The sequence below is a fragment of the Rhinoraja longicauda genome, chromosome 7 (genome assembly GCF_053455715.1).
Source record: "Rhinoraja longicauda isolate Sanriku21f chromosome 7, sRhiLon1.1, whole genome shotgun sequence".
Classification (NCBI taxonomy): Eukaryota; Metazoa; Chordata; class Chondrichthyes; order Rajiformes; family Arhynchobatidae; genus Rhinoraja; species Rhinoraja longicauda.
The window spans coordinates 7,967,969-7,986,287 of NC_135959.1; the positions used below are offsets into that span (position 1 = coordinate 7,967,969).

The following is an 18,319-nucleotide window of genomic DNA, read 5'->3' on the forward strand; positions in this document are numbered from 1 at the left end:
GTGTTTGGTCCATATCCCTCCAAACCTGTCCTATCCGTGTACCTGTCTAAATGTTTCTAAAATTTTGCGATCGTACCTGTCCCAACTAATAATAATAATAATAATAATAAATATTTTTTGTCATGTGTAGGTTGGCACAGTGTCAACAGTACAATGAAATGTATTTGACAAGACAACAGATAGTATAAGAAAATAACTGCAGATGCTGGTACAAATCAGAGGTATTTATTCACAAAATGCTGGAGTAACTCAGCGGGTCAGGCAGCATCTCAGGAGAAAAGGAATGGTGACGTTTCGGGTCGAGACCCTTCTTCAGACTGATGTCAGGGGGGGCGGGACAAAGGAAGGATATAGGTGGAGACAGGAAGATAGAGGGAGATCTGGGAAGGAGGAGGGGAAGAGAGGGACAGAGGAACTATCTAAAGTTGGAGAAGTCGATGTTCATACCGCTGGGCTGCAAGCTGCCCAGGCGAAATATGAGGTGCTGTTCCTCCAATTTCCGGTGGGCCTCACTATGGCACTGGAGGAGGACCTTGACAAGACAACAGGTCACCTCAGTGGTAATATTCAAATAAGATTTAAAAAATGACATTAGTAAGGTAAAAAGACAATCTTAAAAAAAGGTAAAAAGACAATATTAAAAATAATCAACATATATGATTTGAAATGTGTTTATGAGTTCAGAAGCCTGATGGCCTGATGGTAGAAACTGTTCTTAAGTCTGGCGGTACGCGCACAGCCATACTCCTGTATCGTCTGCCTGACGGTAACAAGAGAACAGCCTGCATGCTGGGTGGCTGTGGTCCTTGATGATGCTACGTGCCTTCCGCAGGCACCGCCGGTAGAACATGTCCCGAATGGCCGGGAGACCGTTGCCAGTAGGCTCCTAGCTCCTCCGACAGCCCATTCCATACACCCACCACTCTTTGTGTGAAAAAGCTGAACCCCTCAGATCCCTATTAATCTTTCCTCCTTCACCTTAAACCTTATGTCCTCTGGTTCTCGATTCCCCCTAAGCATAGCAAAGCCGCTTGTAGGTACTTCACAGCAAAGATACTACAGGTCCACCACCGGTTTACCAGCACCCTTGGTTCCAGGGCATTTCTGGATTATTTCCGGGGCCAACAGAGGTAACGGCCTCCGAGAGGAGTCCAACGGTACCGGAACATTCCGCCGAGGGACCGAGATACCGGCCCGCAATGTCGGCCGCAGCAGTCGGCAATGGGAACGACCAATTCATAAGGTCATAAGTGATAGGAGCAGAATTAGGCCATTCGGCCCACCAAGTCTACTCCACCATTCAATCATAGCTGATCACTCTCTCCCCCCCTTAACCCCATTCTCCTGCCTTCTCCCCATAACCCCTGACACCCGTACTAATCTATCTATCTCTGCCTTAAAAACATTTATTGACTTGGCCTCCACAACATTCTGCGGCAATGAATTCCACAGATTCACCCCACCCTTCCATGGTTCCAGTTGCAGAACCCCGGCTGCTGGGGGCAAGTTCGACCCGCTGATCAGCGGAAAGTCCCAATGAGGTCGAGATCGGCCACCTCGTCTGGTCTAAGCGTCACAAGCGGTCTCACTAAGGGCCCTAGTGAGACCGCACCTGGAGTACTGTGTGCAGTTTTGGTCTCCAAATTTGAGGAAGGATATTCTTGCTATTGAGGGCATGCAGCGTAGGTTTACTAGGTTAATTCCCGGAATGGCGGGACTGTCGTATGTTGAAAGACTGGAGCGGCTAGGCTTGTATACACAGGAATTTAGAAGGATGAGAGGGGATCTTATCGAAACATATAAGATTATTAAGGGGTTGGACACGTTAGAGGCAGGAAACATGTTCCCAATGTTGGGGGAGTCCAGAACAAGGGGCCACAATTTAAAGAATAAGGGGTAGGCCATTTAGAACGGAGATGAGGAAAAACTTTTTCAGTCAGAGAGTTGTAAATCTGTGGAATTCACTGCCTCAGAAGGCAGTGGAGGCCAATTCTCTGAGAGAGCTAGATAGAGCTCTTAAGGATAGCGGAGTTTGGGGGTAGGGGGGAGAAGGCAGGAACGGGGTACTGATTGAGAATGATCAGTCATGATCACGTTGAATGGTGGTGCTGGCTTGAAGGGCCGAATGGCCTACTCCTGCACCTATTGTCTATTGTCTATTTTCGGAGGGTCTTCCAGGAGGGGAGAGGAGGGGGATTTTAAGTGCGCTCTCGTCAGTTTGTCCGGATTAAAGGGGGCAAATCTGTGACGATGATGAAGGAATTGACCGTCGTGGTGCTCCACCTCTCCCCGATCATCATTGCTGGCTCTGATTTGGGGTTTTTTTCTTTCCTTTCATTCACTAGTTGTTTGCACCTTTTCATTTCTTGCAGCATGGAGCAGGCCCATTGGGCTCACCGAGTCCATGCTAACTGCTCTCACTCCTTCTACGTTCAAGGAGGTTTTAGGCTCAAGGAAGAAGGCGTCACTCACGTCACTTTGAAAAGTTGCCTAGACTGAAATAGCGTTGATATTTTTAACCTTCGATCTCGCTGCATCTTGGCGAGATAAAGGCTAGATTTTCCCTCAGCTGATAATAATCACCAATTACCCACTGATTCCAGTTTATTAAGGGCTCAGAAAAGACGCAAATGTCTTGTTTTCCAGAAACTACGTACTTTTTGTACAGATGCAAAGAAGCGCAGATCGAAGGTATTTATTCACAAAATGCTGGAGTAACTCAGCAGGTCAGGCAGTATCTCAGGAGAGAAGGAATGGGTGACGTTTCGGGTCGAGACCCTTGAAGCACGCTCTCGTAATTTTGTCCGGATTAAAGGAGGTGCCGGACCATCAGTTGCCGGAAAATCGGTGGTGGACCTGCGGGACAATTCCATCACACACAGGGTGCAGAGAGTGGTGGACCCAGCCCAGTCTACCACGGGCACGCCTCTCCTCACCATCGAAAACATCGACATGAGGCTCTGCCTCATGAAGGTGGCATCTCTCCTCGAGGATCTCAACCAACTTGTCCGTGACCTCTTCCCACTGCCACCATCGAGCAGGAGGTACAGGAAGCCTGAAGTCCTGCATCATAAGGTTCAGGAACATCTTGGATCAACTTGCCCAATCCCACCTCAGCAACCAAATACTATGGAGTTAGATGGAGCTCTAGGGACTAGCGGAATCAAGGGGTATGGGGAGAAGGCAGGCACGGGTCACTGATTGTGGATGATCAGCCATGATCACAATGAATGGCGGTGCTGGCTGGAAGGGCCGAATGGCCTCCTCCTGCACCTATTTTCTATGTTTCTATGTTCGTACTACTCCCTCTGCATCCTGGGGGTTTAAAGACATTGACACAACCGAAATGATGCCCCATGGCAATAATCTGCAGCTCTGACAACCGAGCTTCCGTTCCGGTTCTTTAAACAAACTGAATACTTGCGTCATCGGCAAGCAGCTTTGCACTTTGAAGATCTGTAAAACCGTTTCGTCTGAGGCTCCAGTCATCTGTGAAGCAGCGTGTAAAAAATGCGTCGCTAACCAAAGGCATTTCAGCTGCTCAGGGACTCATGCTATTTTAAATATCGTGCTTCAAGTTTCCTGGATATTTTTAAAGCGGAGATTAATCGGTTCTCGATCAGAAAGGGCCTCAAAGGTCACGGAGAGGTGGCAAGAGATTGGGGTTAGACAATAGACAATAGACAATGGGTGCAGGAGTAGGCCATTCAGCCCTTCGAGCCAGCACCGCCATTCAATGCGATCATGGCTGATCACTCTCAATCAGTACCCCGTTCCTGCCTTCTCCCCATACCCCCTCACTCCGCTATCCTTAAGAGCTCTATCCAGCTCTCTCTTGAAAGCATCCAACGAACTGGCCTCCACTGCCTTCTGAGGCAGAGAATTCCACACCTTCACCGCTCTCTGACTGAAAAAGTTCTTCCTCATCTCCGTTCTAAATGGCCTACCCCTTATTCTTAAACTGTGGCCCCTTGTTCTGGACTCCCCCAACATTGGGAACATGTTTCCTGCCTCTAATGTGTCCAATCCCCTAATTATCTTATATGTTTCAATAAGATCCCCCCTCATCCTTCTAAATTCCAGTGTATACAAGCCCAATCGCTCCAGCCTTTCAACATACGACAGTCCCGCCATTCCGGGAATTAACCTAGTGAACCTACGCTGCACGCCCTCAATAGCAAGAATATCCTTCCTCAAATTTGGAGACCAAAACTGCACACAGTACTCCAGGTGCGGTCTCACCAGGGCCCGGTACAACTGTAGAAGGACCTCTTTGCTCCTATACTCAACTCCTCTTGTTACTTACTTGTTACTCCTCTTGGTTGAGAGGGGAAAATTGATCGAATGGCGGAGCGGACTCGATGGGCCAAATCCTTAATTCTGCTGCTATGTCTTACGGTCTTAAGGTCTTATAGTCTTAGGATTGCATTTTATGTTAGGTGAGAGGGGCAAAATTTAAAAGTAAATGTGCGGGGAAAGTTTTTAAGTCCGAAGGAGTGTCTCGACCCGAAACGTCACCCATTCCTTTCTCTCTGGAGATGCTGCCTGCCCCTCTGTGTTACTCCAACTTTTTGTGTCTATCCTCGATTTAAACCAGCATCTGCAGTTCCTTCCTGCGCAAGTTTTGTTTTTACACAGAGATTGGTGAGTGTGTGGAATTCTCTGCCACAGGAGGTAGTTGAGGCCAGTTCATTGGCTATATTTAAGAGGGAGTTAGATGTGGCCCTTGTGGCTAAAGGGATCAGGGGGTATGGAGAGAAGGCAGGTACGGGATACTGAGCTGGATGATCAGCCATGATCATATTGAATGGCGGTGCAGGCTCGAAGGGCCGAATGGCCTACTCCTGCACCTATTTTCTATGTTTCTATGTTTCTATCGGCACATGGAGATGTGGGGATTGGAGGGATATACACCATGTGCAGGAAGATAAAAGAGTTGGTCGCCATCTTGTTCAGCTCAGACATTGTGGGCCGAAGGGTCTGTCCTTGTGCTGTGCTGTTCCACGTTCTAAGCACTGATGGTTGTTTTCTGGGGAAATAGCAATAATCATAGTTATGGAATCATGCAGTACAGAAATAGGCCCTTCATCCCATTCGTCCATGCGCACCAAGATGCCCCCATCTAAAGCTGGGCCCATTTGGCCCATATCCCTGTAAAACCTTTCCATCCATGTACCTCTCAAAGTGTCTTTTAGATGCAGTTATTGTATCTTCACGGCACGGTGGCGCAGCGGTAGAGTTGCTGCCTCAAAGCGAATGCAGCGCCGGAGACCCGGGTTCGATCCCGACTAAGGGTGCTGTATGTACGGAGTTTGTACAATAGACAATAGACAATAGGTGCAGGAGGAGGCCATTCGGCCCTTCGAGCCAGCACCGCCATTCAATGTGATCATGGCTGATCATTCTCAATCAGTACCCCGTTCCTGCCTTCTCCCCATACCCCCTGACTCCGCTATCCGTAAGAGCTCTATCTAGCTCTCTCTTGAATGCATTCAGAGAATTGGCCTCCACTGCCTTCTGAGGCAGAGAATTCCACAGATTTACAACTCTCTGACTGAAAAAGTTTTTCCTCATCTCAGTTCTAAATGGCCTACCCCTTATTCTTAAACTGTGGCCCCTGGTTCTGGACTCCCCCAACATTGGGAACATGTTTCAACATGTCCAACCCCTTAATAATCTTATACGTTTCGATAAGATCTCCTCTCATCCTTCTAAATTCCAGTGTATACAAGCCTAGTCGATCCAGTCTTTCAACATACAACCTAGTAAACCTACGGTGCACGCCCTCAATAGCGAGAATATCCTTCCTCAAATTTGGAGACCAAAACTGCACACAGTACTCCAGGTGCGGTCTCACTAGGGCCCTGTACAACTGCAGAAGGACCTCTTTGCTCCTATACTCAACTCCTCCCCGTGACCTGCGTGGGTTTTCTCCGAGATCTTCGGTTTCCTCCCACACTCCAACGGCGTACAGGTTTGTAGGTTAATTGGCTTGATAAATGGGTTTTTTTAAAGTCCCTCGTGGGTGTAGCACAGTGATAATATGCGGGGAACGCTGGTCGTCATGGACCCGATGGGTCGAAGGGCCTGTTTCTGCGCTTTATCTCTAAACTAAACCTGTTTACACTACCTCTTGTGGCAGCTCGTTCCATATACCCATCACCCTCTGAGTTGCTGCCTTACAGTGCCGGACACCCGGGTTCGATCCCTACTGCTGCTGCTGTCCGTACAGAGTATTGTACTTGAGATCATCGGTTTCCTTCCACACTCCAAAGACGTGCAGGTTTGTCGGTTAATTGGCTTGGTGTAAATGTAAGCTTGTCCCTCGTGTGTGTAGGGTGGCGTTAATGTGTGGGGATCGCTGGTCGGTGCGGACTCGGTGGGCCGATGGGGCCGTTACCACGCTGTATCTCTAAAACTAAAAACTAAAAACTGAGGGGGAGTGACCGGGATGAGACTTGTCCTTGATTATGCTGCTGGCCTTGCCGAGGTGGCATGAGGTGCAAATGGAGTCAACGGTTTGTGTGATGGTCTGGGATGCGTCCACAATTCTCTGCAGTTTCTTGCGGTCTTGGATTGAGCTGTTCCCAAAACAAGCCGGGACGCATCCCGACAAAATGCTTTTTTGTGGCGCATCTGTAGAAGTTGGGGAGAGTTGTTGCGGACATGCCTCCCTTCCTAAGCCTTCTAAGGAAGTTGGTGTGCATTATTGGCCACTGTTTCAATATGGATGGTCCAGTACAAGATAATCACTCCGAGGAATTTGAAGCTTTCAACCACCTCTACTTCAGCGCCGCCACTTCACTTCCTGAAGTCGATCATTATCTCCTTTGTCTTGCTGACATTGAAGGAAAGGTAGTTGCCTCCACACCAGGACACGAGGTTCTCGATCTCCTTCCTGTGCTCCGCCTCGTCATTATTTGATGTCCGGCCCACAACGGTGGCGTCGTCTGCGAATTTGTAAATTGAAGGTAGGCGCAAAATGCCGGAGTAACTCAGCGGGTCAAGCTGCATCTCCGGAGAGAAGGAATGGGCAACGCTTCCGGTCGAGACCCTTCTTCAGACTGAGGGAAAATAACTGCAGATGCTGGTTCAAATCGAAGGTATCACAAAATGCTGGAGTAACTCAGCGGGTCAGGCAGCATCTCAGGAGAGAAGGAATGGGCGACGCTTCGGGTCGAGACCCTTCTTCAGACTAATCGCTTCGGGTCGAGATCCTTCTTCAGACTGATCGTTTCGGGTCGAGACCTTTCTTCAGACTTATTTCACAAAATGCTGGAGTAACTCAGCAGGTCAGGCAGCATCTCAGGAGAGAAGGAATGGGCGACGTTTCGGGTCGAGACCCTTCTTCAGACTGATCGCTTCTGGTCGAGACCCTTCTTCAGACTGTGGGAAAAAAACTTGCCGATGTTGGTTCAAATCGAAGGTATCACAAAATGCTGGAGTAACTCAGCGGGTCAGGCAGCATCTCAGGAGAGAAGGAATGGGTGACGTTTCGGGTCGAGACCCTTCTTCAGACTGATCGCTTCGGGTCGAGATCCTTCTTCAGACTGATCGTTTCGGGTCGAGACTCTTCTTCAGACTGATTCAAACTGTAAATTGAATTGGGTTTATCCATGGCTGCACAGTCGTGGGTGTATAAGCTGAAAACTTAATTACTGTTTAAAATATTTTCTTGATTAACCTTTGAGAAACAACTCTTTCCTGCAAATGTAATTAGTTTATTTTGTCCGTGTCAATATTTATTTAGATTTCTCCCAATCATTCCTTGTGGAAAGTCTATCATTGCAACCTTTATTTGATGGTGAACGGAAGGATGGAAATGGATTTCTGATTGGACAGAAGCAAATTGTTTTTAAGTATCTGCAGTCTGATCTTACAGGACCTTGTCAATGCTAAAATGCATTAGTCTCACAGCCCATGGAAGCACAAGTAGGTGGTTCAGTGGTAGAGTTGCTGCCTCACAGTGCTAGAGACCCGGGTTCGATCCTGACCACGGGTGCTTGTCTACGGACTTTGCAACTTCTAGGCGTCCTTTTCTCTGCTTAAACTGCACACCAATACTAACGAGAGCCGTAAAGCCCGCCACTATTTTGTCAGCAGGCCGCTCGCTAATTGTTCAGTTCAGTTTAATGTCATGTGCACTGAGGTGCGGTGAGAAGCTTTTAAGTTTAGTTTAATTTAGAGATACAGCGGGGAAACAGGCCCTTTGGCTCACCGAGTCCGCACCGACCAGCGATTCCCACACAATAACACTATCCTACACACACCGGGGATAATTTTACACTTACACCAAGCCAATTAACCTTCAAAAACCTGTACGTCTTTGGAGTGTGGGAGGAAACCGAAGATCTCGGAGAAACACATGCGGTCACGGGGAGAACGTGCAAGCTCCGTACAGACAGCGCCCGTAGTCGGGATCGAATCCGGGTCTCTGGCGCCGTAAGTGCTGTAAGGCAGCAACTCTAGCGCTGCGCCACCGTGCATGCCGCCCATGGTTGCGTGCTAAACAGTCAACGGAAAGACAATACATGATCGCAATCGATCCATTCACAGTGTACCGACACAGGACAAGGGAATAACGTTTCGTGCAAGGTAAAGCCAGTAAAGTCCGATGAAAGATAGTCCGAGGGTCACCAATGAGGTAGATAGTAGTTGTGATAGTAATTGTGGCAGGTTTCGTCCTTTCTCGGTTCTGTTTCGTTGCGTTTATTGTCACGTGTACTGAGGTACAGTGAACAGCTTTTGTTGCGTGCTAATCAGACAGCGCAAAGACAATGCACGATGACAATCGAGCCATTCACAGTCTCTCCCTCTCTCTGTCTGCAGACTCCAAGCCAGGGGGCCTCCACCGTGATATACGCTGCGCTCTCGCCTGACCTGGAAGGTTCCGGAGGTTTCTATCTCAACAATGGCCAGAAGGAGAAATCGGCAGACGTTTCCTACGACGAAGACCTCCAGACAGAACTGTGGGCCTGGACCTGCAGACTGCTTGGTATTCCGGACAGGCCTGTAGAAGCCTCTTAAAGAACAAAAGGCCTCTCCATCCTCAACACCCTGTGAACTCATCTTTCCTTCAAGAGTAGAGAGGCAGGCAGCAAGAATAACTAATTCTTGAAGAATTATATGGATAGCAGACACAAAAATGCTGGAGTAACTCAATTGAGCATCTCTCCCGAGATTGAATGGAGGAGTAGACTTGATGGGCCCAAAGTTCTTAAGGGGTTGGACAGGCTAGATGCAGGAAGATTGTTCCCGATGTTGGGGAAGTCCAGAACAAGGGGTCACAGTTTAAGGATAAGGGGGAAGTCTTTTAGGACCGAGATGAGAAAGTTTTTTTTCACACAGAGAGTGGTGAATCTGTGGAATTCTCTGCCACAGAAGGTAGTTGAGGCCAGTTCATTGGCTATATTTAAGAGGGAGTTAGATGTGGCCCTTGTGGCTAAAGGGATCAGGGGGTATGGAGAGAAGGCAGGTACGGGATACTGAGTTGGATGATCAGCCATGATCATATTGAATGGCGGTGCAGGCTCGAAGGGCCGAATGGCCTACTCCTGCACCTAATTTCTATGTTTCTATGTTTCTATGAAGGGCCTAATTCTACGACTATCACGTATGACATTATGGGTGATCGTTTCAGGTCGAGACCCTTCTTAAGACTGATGTCAGGGGAGGGGGCGGGACAAAGATAGAATGTAGTCGGGAGACAGTAAGACTAGTGGGAGAACTGGGAAGGGGGAGGGATGGAGAGAGAGGGAAAGCAAGGGCTATCTGAAGTTAGAGAAGTCAATGTTCATACCGCTGGGGGGTAAGCTACCCAAGCGAAATATGAGGTGCTGTTCCTCCAATTTGCGCTGGGCCTCACTCTGACAATGGAGGAGGCCCAGGACAGAAAGGTCAGATTGGGAATGGGAGGGGGAGTTGAAGTGCTGAGCCACCGGGAGATCAAGTAGGTTAAGACGGGAGAGTTCAGAAATTCTTTCCTACTAATTAATGGATAGGACAGGTTTGGAGGGATATGAGGCCAAACGCGGGCGGGTGGGACTCGTGTAGCTGGGACATGTTGGCCAGTGTGGGCAAGTTGGGCCGAAGGGCCTGTTTCCACGCTGCATCACTCTATATGACTCTATAATCAATTACAGGAAAATTCCAGATAAAATTATCAGCAAATCAGGAATAATCAATTAAATCCCTCAGTTTGCGTTCATTAGTAGACCAAAAAAAAACCCCAAAAAACACAACCTATAATCGTTTAGATCTATCAAATGCAATGAGTTAATTAATGTAAATAATGAATGGTCACACCAAATATATATCCTTCTTCTATAGATTCTTATATGGTTCTTATAGAGGCATTCCTTCTCTCCAGAGATGCTGCCTGTCCCGCTGAGTTACTCCAGCATTTGGTGTCTGTCTTCAGTGTAAACCAGCATCTGCAGTTCCTTCCTGCACCAAATATATAAACGTATTCAGGTTTGGACAGGAGAAAACAATTTATACCTGCACTTCAGAAGTCCGCTCTGTCAGTATCTCGTAAGGTCATAAGTGATCGGTGCAGAATTAGGCCATTCGGCCCATCAAGTCTTATCCCCCATTCAATCTTGGCTGATCTATCTCTCCCTCCCAACCCCATTCTCCTGCCTTCTCCCCATAACATCTGACACCTATACTAATCAAAAATCGATCTGTCTCTGACTTAAAAATATCCACTGACGGCCTCCACAGCCTTCTGTGGCAAAGAATCACCACCATCTGACTGAATAAATTTCTCCTCATCCCCTTCCTAAAAGAACGTCCTTTAATTCTGAGGCCGTGACCTCTAGTCCTATATTCTCCCGCTGGTGGAAACATCCTCTCCACATCCACTCTATCCAAGCCTTTCACTATTCTGTATGTTTCAATGAGGTCCTCCATCATTCTTCTAAACTCCAGCGACTACATGACCAGTGCCGACAAACGCTCATCATAGGTTAACCTCCTCGTTCCTGGGATCATTCTTGTAAACCTCCTCTGGACCCTCTCCAGAGCCAGCGCATCCTTCCTCAGATATGGTGACATCTGGAAGCGATCATTACTTATTGAAATAATAGGTGAGACAGAGGTTCACCTGCACCTCCTCCAACCTCATCTATTGCATCCGCTGCTCTAGATGTCAACTTATTTACATCGGCGAAACCAAGCGCAGGCTCGGCGATCGCTTCGCTCAACACCTGCGCTCGGTCCGCGTTAACCAAACTGATCTCCCGGTGGCCGAGCACTTCACCTCCCCCTCCCATTCCCAGTCTGACCTTTCTGTCATGGGCCTCCTCCAGTGCCATAGTGAGGCCCACCGGAAATTGGCGGGACAGCACCTCATATTTCGCCTGGGCAGCTTGCAGCCCAGCGGTATGAACATCGACTTCTCCAACTTTAGATAGTTCCTCTGTCCCTCTCTTCCCCTCCTCCTTCCCAGATCTCCCTCTATCTTCCTGTCTCCACCTATATCCTTCCTTTGTCCCGCCCCCCTGACATCAGTCTGAAGAAGGGTCTCGACCAAGAAACGTCACCCATTCCTTCTCTCCTGAGATGCTGCCTGACCTGCTGAGTTACTCCAGCATTTTGTGAATAAATACCTTCGCTTTGTACCAGCATCTGCAGTTATTTTCTTATATTACTTATTGAAGGACTTCCTCTTCCAGAGATCACCGCTTGTGCTGAGATGATCTTCTCCTAAATAATGGCTTGTCTACCTGTTTGAGATGGGTAAGCAGTCTACCATTGCCTATGAAATCTTTGCAGCACCAAACTTACATTAAACTCACCTACTGCTGATCACGTAGTTGCTGCATTCCTCTCACAAGGCAGAAATATCTACTTTCATAGTTACTCCGGCTTTAGCAAAACTTAGCTCAGTTTGTAGACACAAAATGCTGGAGTAACTCAGCTGGTCAGGCAGCCACCTGACAGTGGAGGAAGCCCAGGACCGAAAGTTTCCCTTCGACCCTGACTCTCACTCTGAAGAAGGGTCTCGACCCGATACAATACAATACAATACAATACAATACAATACAATATATCTTTATTGTCATTGTACAGGGGTACAACGAGTTTGGGAATGCGCCTCCCATACGATGCAATAATTTAGTTCGTTTAAACAACAGCAACCCAACGAAACAAATTGTAACAGTTTTAAGACAGAATAAAGTGCAAGTAGATCTGTGCCGGTTCACTGTGCGATGTGACCATCCGGCTCTGCAGGACCGGTTCATAGCAGCTATGGCCCTGGGGATGAAGCTGTTCCTGAGTCTGGAGGTGCGGGCGTAGAAGGCCTTGTATCGTCTGCCCGATGGTAGGAGTTCGAACAGACTGTTGCAGAGGTGTGAAGAGTCTTTGTGGATGCTGGTGGCTTTTCTGAGGCATCGTGTGTTGTAGATGCCCTCCAAGTCTGGTAGCTGTGTTATAGACAATAGACAATAGACAATAGGTGCAGGAGTAGGCCATTCAGCCCTTCGAGCCAACACCGCCATTCAATGCGATCATGGCTGATCACTCTCAATCAGTACCCCGTTCCTGCCTTCTCCCCATACCCCCTCACTCCGCTATCCTTAAGAGCTCTATCCAGCTCTCTCTTGAAAGCATCCAACGAACTGGCCTCCACTGCCTTCTGAGGCAGAGAATTCCACACCTTCACCACCCTCTGACTGAAAAAGTTCTTCCTCATCTCCGTTCTAAATGGCCTACCCCTTATTCTCAAACTGTGGCCCCTTGTTCTGGACTCCCCCAACATTGGGAACATGTTATCTGCCTCTAATGTGTCCAATCCCCTAATTATCTTATATGTTTCAATAAGATCCCCCCTCATCCTTCTAAATTCCAGTGTATACAAGCCCAATCGCTCCAGCCTTTCAACATACGACAGTCCCGCCATTCCGGGAATTAACCTAGTGAACCTACGCTGCACGCCCTCCATAGCAAGAATATCCTTCCTCAAATTTGGAGACCAAAACTGCACACAGTACTCCAGGTGCGGTCTCACCAGGGCCCGGTACAACTGTAGAAGGACCTCTTTGCTCCTATACTCAACTCCTCTTGTTACGAAGGCCAACATTCCATTGGCTTTCTTCACTGCCTGCTGAACCTGCACGCTTCCTTTCATTGACTGATGCACTAGGACACCCAGATCTCGTTGAACTCCCCCTCCTCCTAACTTGACACCATTCAGATAATAATCTGCCTTTCTATTCTTACTTCCAAAGTGAATAACCTCACACTTACCTACATTAAACTGCATCTGCCATGTATCCGCCCACTCACACAACCTGTCCAAGTCACCCTGCAGCCTTATTGCATCTTCCTCACAATTCACACTACCCCCCAACTTAGTATCATCTGCAAATTTGCTAATGGTACTTTTAATCCCTTCGTCTAAGTCATTAATGTATATCGTAAATAGCTGGGGTCCCAGCACCGAACCTTGCGGTACCCCACTGGTCACTGCCTGCCATTCCGAAAGGGACCCATTTATCCCCACTCTTTGCTTTCTGTCTGTCAACCAATTTTCTATCCATGTCAGTACCCTACCCCCAATACCATGTGCCCTAATTTTGCCCACTAATCTCCTATGTGGGACCTTGTCGAAGGCTTTCTGAAAGTCGAGGTACACCACATCCACTGACTCTCCCTTGTCAATTTTCCTAGTTACATCCTCAAAAAATTCCAGTAGATTTGTCAAGCATGATTTCCCCTTCGTAAATCCATGCTGACTCGGAATGATCCCGTTACTGCTATCCAAATGCTCAGCAATTTCGTCTTTTATAATTGACTCCAGCATCTTCCCCACCACTGATGTCAGACTAACTGGTCTATAATTACCCGTTTTCTCTCTCCCTCCTTTCTTAAAAAGTGGGATAACATTTGCTATCCTCCAATCCACAGGAACTGATCCTGAATCTATAGAACATTGAAAAATGATCTCCAATGCTTCCACTATTTCTAGAGCCACCTCCTTAAGTACTCTGGGATGCAGACCATCAGGCCCTGGGGATTTATCAGCCTTCAGGCCCATCAGTCTACCCAAAACCATTTCCTGCCTAATGTGGATTTCCTTCAGTTCCTCCATCACCCTAGGTTCTCCGGCCCCTAGAACATTTGGGAGATTGTGTGTATCTTCCTCAGTGAAGACAGATCCAAAGTAACGGTTTAACTCGTCTGCCATTTCTTTGTTCCCCATAATAAATTCCCCTGCTTCTGTCTTCAAGGGACCCACATTTGCCTTGACTATTTTTTTCCTCTTCATGTACCTAAAAAAACTTTTGCTATCCTCCTTTATATTATTGGCTAGTTTACCCTCGTACCTCATCTTTTCTCCCCGTATTGCCTTTTTAGTTAACTTTTGTTGCTCTTTAAAAGAGTCCCAATCCTCTGTCTTCCCACTCTTCTTTGCTATGTTATACTTCCTCTCCTTAATTTTTATGCTGTCCCTGACTTCCCTCGTCAGCCACAGGTGTCTCTTACTCCCCTTAGAGTCTTTCCACCTCTTTGGAATAAATTGATCCTGCAACCTCTGCATTATTCCCAGGAATACCTGCCATTGCTGTTCTACCGTCTTCCCTGCTAGGGCCTCCTTCCAATCAATTTTGGCCAGCTCCTGCCTCATGCCTCTGTAATCCCCTTTGCTATACTGTAATACCGACACTTCCGATTTTCCCTTCTGCCTTTCCATTTGCAGAGTAAAACTTATCATGTTGTGATCACTGCCTCCTAATGGCTCTTTTACCTCTAGTCCCCTTATCAGATCAGGATCATTACACAACACTAAATCCAGAATTGCCTTCTCCCTGGTAGGCTCCAGTACAAGCTGTTCTAAGAATCCATCTCGAAGGCACTCTACAAACTCTCTTTCCTGGGGTCCATTTCCAACCTGATTTTCCCAGTCTACCTGCATGTTGAAATCTCCCATAACCACCGTAGCATTACATTTTTGACACGCCAATTTTATCTCCTGATTCAACTTGCACCCTATGTCGAGGCTACTGTTTGGGGGCCTATAGATAACTCCCATTAGGGTCTTTTTACCCTTACAATTTCTCATTTCTATCCATACTGATTCAACATCTCCTGATTCTATGTCACTCCTTGCAAGGGAATGAATATCATTCCTTACCATCAGAGCAACCCCACCCCCTCTGCCCACCTGTCTGTCTTTTCTATACGTTGTGTACCCCTGAATATTCAGTTCCCAGCCCTGGTCCTCTTGTAACCATGTCTCAGTGATCCCTACAACATCATACTTGCCCATGACTAACTGAGCCTCAAGCTCATCCACTTTATTTTTTATACTACGCGCATTTAAGTACAACACTTTAACTTCTGTATTTACCTCCTCTCTCACATCGTTCACAATTGGCCCTGCCCTTAATTTCTTTTCCGCTCTAGAACTTCTGTTCCCATTCTTCCGAGAGTCTTTTGCAATATCTCCTGTATTCCCTTTGACCTCATCTTCATATTCACAATTTGTTAACCCCTCCCCCCCACTACTTAGTTTAAAGCCACAGGTGTCACACTAGCAAACCTGCCTGCCAGAATGTTTGTCCCCCTGCTGTTAAGATGCAACCCGTCCCTTTTGTACAAGTCACCCCTAGCCCAGAAGAGATCCCAGTGGTCCAGAAATCTAAATCCCTGCTCTCTGCACCAGCCCCTCAGCCATAAATTCATACCCTCTATCTCTCTGTTCCTGGCCTCACCAGCACGAGGTACCGGTAGCAGTCCAGAGATAACCACCTTCAACGTCCTACTTCTCAGCGCTTTTCCCAACTCTCTAAACTCCCGCTGTAGCACCTCCTTCCTCTTCCGCCCGACGTCATTCGTGCCCACGTGCACAACGACTTCAGGTTGATCGCATTCCCTCACTAGGATTTTCTGAAGCCGGTCTGTGATGTGTTGAACCCTGGCACCAGGGAGGCAACAGACCATCCTCAAGTCCCTCCTGCTGCCACAGAATCTTCTGTCCGTCCCTCGGACTATGGAGTCACCGACCACTACGGCTCTTCCAGACTTCGGTCTCCCCTGTCGAGTATCCTTGCCAACAGGTCCGCCACTCGGACTGGAAACGTCTTCTGCCCCGACAGTTCCCAAGAGGGTATACCTATTTGCAATAGGCACAGCCACTGGGGTCTCCTGTAGTCCACGTCCACTCCCCCCTGAAACAGTCTCCCACCTTCGCTCGACCTGGACCCTTGGCGTGACAGCCTCACAATAGGTCCTGTCGAGGAAACTCTCGCATTCTCGGATGGCCCTGAGGTCATCCAACTGCCTCTGCAACTCCACCACATGTCCCTTCAGGAGCTGCACCTGGACACAGTTCTTGCAGGTGTAGCTCCCAGAAGCTCCAGCGACGTCCCTGTCTTCCCACATCCTGCAGTGTTCCGATGGTCCACTGAGCTCTATGGACTACCCGCTGAAGAGCTTTCCTTTCTGCCTCCGTGCAGCTGAGGTACCACACAGGGATTCCATGCGTTAGGATGCTCTCTATGGTGCAGCGGTAGAATGTCGTCAGCAGCTGTTGGGGTAGACCAGACTTTTTCAGTGTTCTTAGGTAGAACAGTCGTTGCTGTGCCTTCTTGACCAGCGCAGCAGTGTTATTGGACCATGTTAGGTCCTCCGAAATGTGAGTGCCCAGAAACCTGAAGCTGGACACTCTCTCCACACTGTCCCCGTTGATAGAGATCGGGGCGTATTCCCCGTTATGTGACCTACGGAAGTTGATGATCAGCTCCTTGGTCTTGGCGGTGTTTAGGGACAGGTTGTTATCGGAGCACCAGTCCGCCAGGTTCTGCACCTCCGCTCTGTATTTTGTTTCATCACCGTTGGTGATCAGCCCGATCACCGTTGTGTCGTCTGCAAACTTGACAATGGTGTTGGTGTCGAATGCAGGAACACAGTCGTGTGTGAAGAGGGAATAGAGCATGGGGCTCAGAACACAGCCCTGTGGTGTGCCGGTACTCAGCGTGATAATGGAGGACAGGTGCGGGCCCAGCCTCACGTCACCTATATTCCTTTTCTTCCAGAGATGCTGCTTGACCCGCTGAGTTACTCCAGCCTTTTGTGTCTATCTTCAATGCAAACAACCATCTGTGGTTCCTTCCACTGTTCCTGACACGTGACAATAAACTAGACTAAACTAAACTAAACCTCCTACACATTCAGTTTAGTTTATTGTCATGTGCACAGAGGCACAGTGAAAAGCCTTTCCTGCGTGCTATCCAGTCAACAGGAACACTGTCTGTGGTTACAATCGAGCCATCCACAGGGCCATTCAATCATGGCTGATCTATCTCTCCCTCCTAACCCCATTCTCCTGCATTCTCCCCAAAACCCCTGACACCCGTACTGATCGAGAATCTATCGATCTCTGCCTTAAAAATATCCATTGACTTGGCCTCCACAACCTTCTGTGGCAATGAATTCCACAGATTCACCACCCTCTGACTAAAGAAATTCCTCCTCATCTCCTTCCTAAAGGAATGTCCTTTAATTCTGAGGCTGTGGCCTCTAGTCCTAGACTCTCCCACTAGTAGAAACATCCTCTCCACATCCACTCTATCCAGGCCTTTCACTACTCTATTTTTTTCCGGTTTTGCAGACGGATTGACAAAATTCTGATGCTGTGTAAAATTTTACATATTTAGGGAATCAGTGATTTGGTAACAAAAAGATAAAGGGTCAAAGAAATAATAATAATAATATTCTTTTATTGTCATTCGTTACCGAGATACCGAACAAAATTACATTTTCCAGCAGTCACAGAACACAAAAAAAAGAACACAAGACACACGACCCCAACACAAACATCCATCACAGTGACTCCAAACACCCCCTCACTGTGATGGAAGGCAACAAAACTTCCCCTCTCTCTTCCCCCACGCCCACGGACAGGCAGCTCGACCCCTACCGAGGCGACCGACACGCACAGCCCCCGCAAGGGGATGGAAGTCCCCGCAGCCGAGCCGCCCCGGGCGATGTTAAGTCCCGCGGCCGTACCGGGCGATGGAAGGCCCCGCGGCCGAGCCTCGCCCCGACCTAAAAAAAGAAAGGTTTCCCCCCCACACCCCCCACACATACACAGCCAAAAACAAAAACAAAAAACCACCCCAACACCAACACACAAACAAAAGGGAAAAAAGACAAACAGACTGCCAGCGAGCCCGCAGCCGTTAGGCGCTCCCATCCCACACCACTCTAGTGAATTAATTGAGTGCTAGTGGTCAGTCAGTCTGAAGAAGGCTCTTGATCCAAAGAGTCATCTATCCATTTTCTCCAGAGATGCTGTCTGTTCAGCTGA

The 18,319-nt window shown here is 48.1% G+C and overlaps 1 protein-coding gene across 1 annotated transcript in view; it reads left to right on the forward strand.

The window, feature by feature from the left end:
• The window catches only part of dhrsx (dehydrogenase/reductase (SDR family) X-linked), a 242,398-nt gene extending 233,079 nt beyond the window's left edge, over positions 1–9,319 (forward strand). The window contains exon 7 of the mRNA XM_078402052.1: positions 8,830–9,319. Within this exon, the coding sequence (XP_078258178.1) occupies positions 8,830–9,027 (198 nt within the window). The 3' untranslated portion in view covers positions 9,028–9,319. The remainder of the gene's footprint in view (positions 1–8,829) is intronic.
• Positions 9,320–18,319: the final 9,000 nt, after the last annotated feature.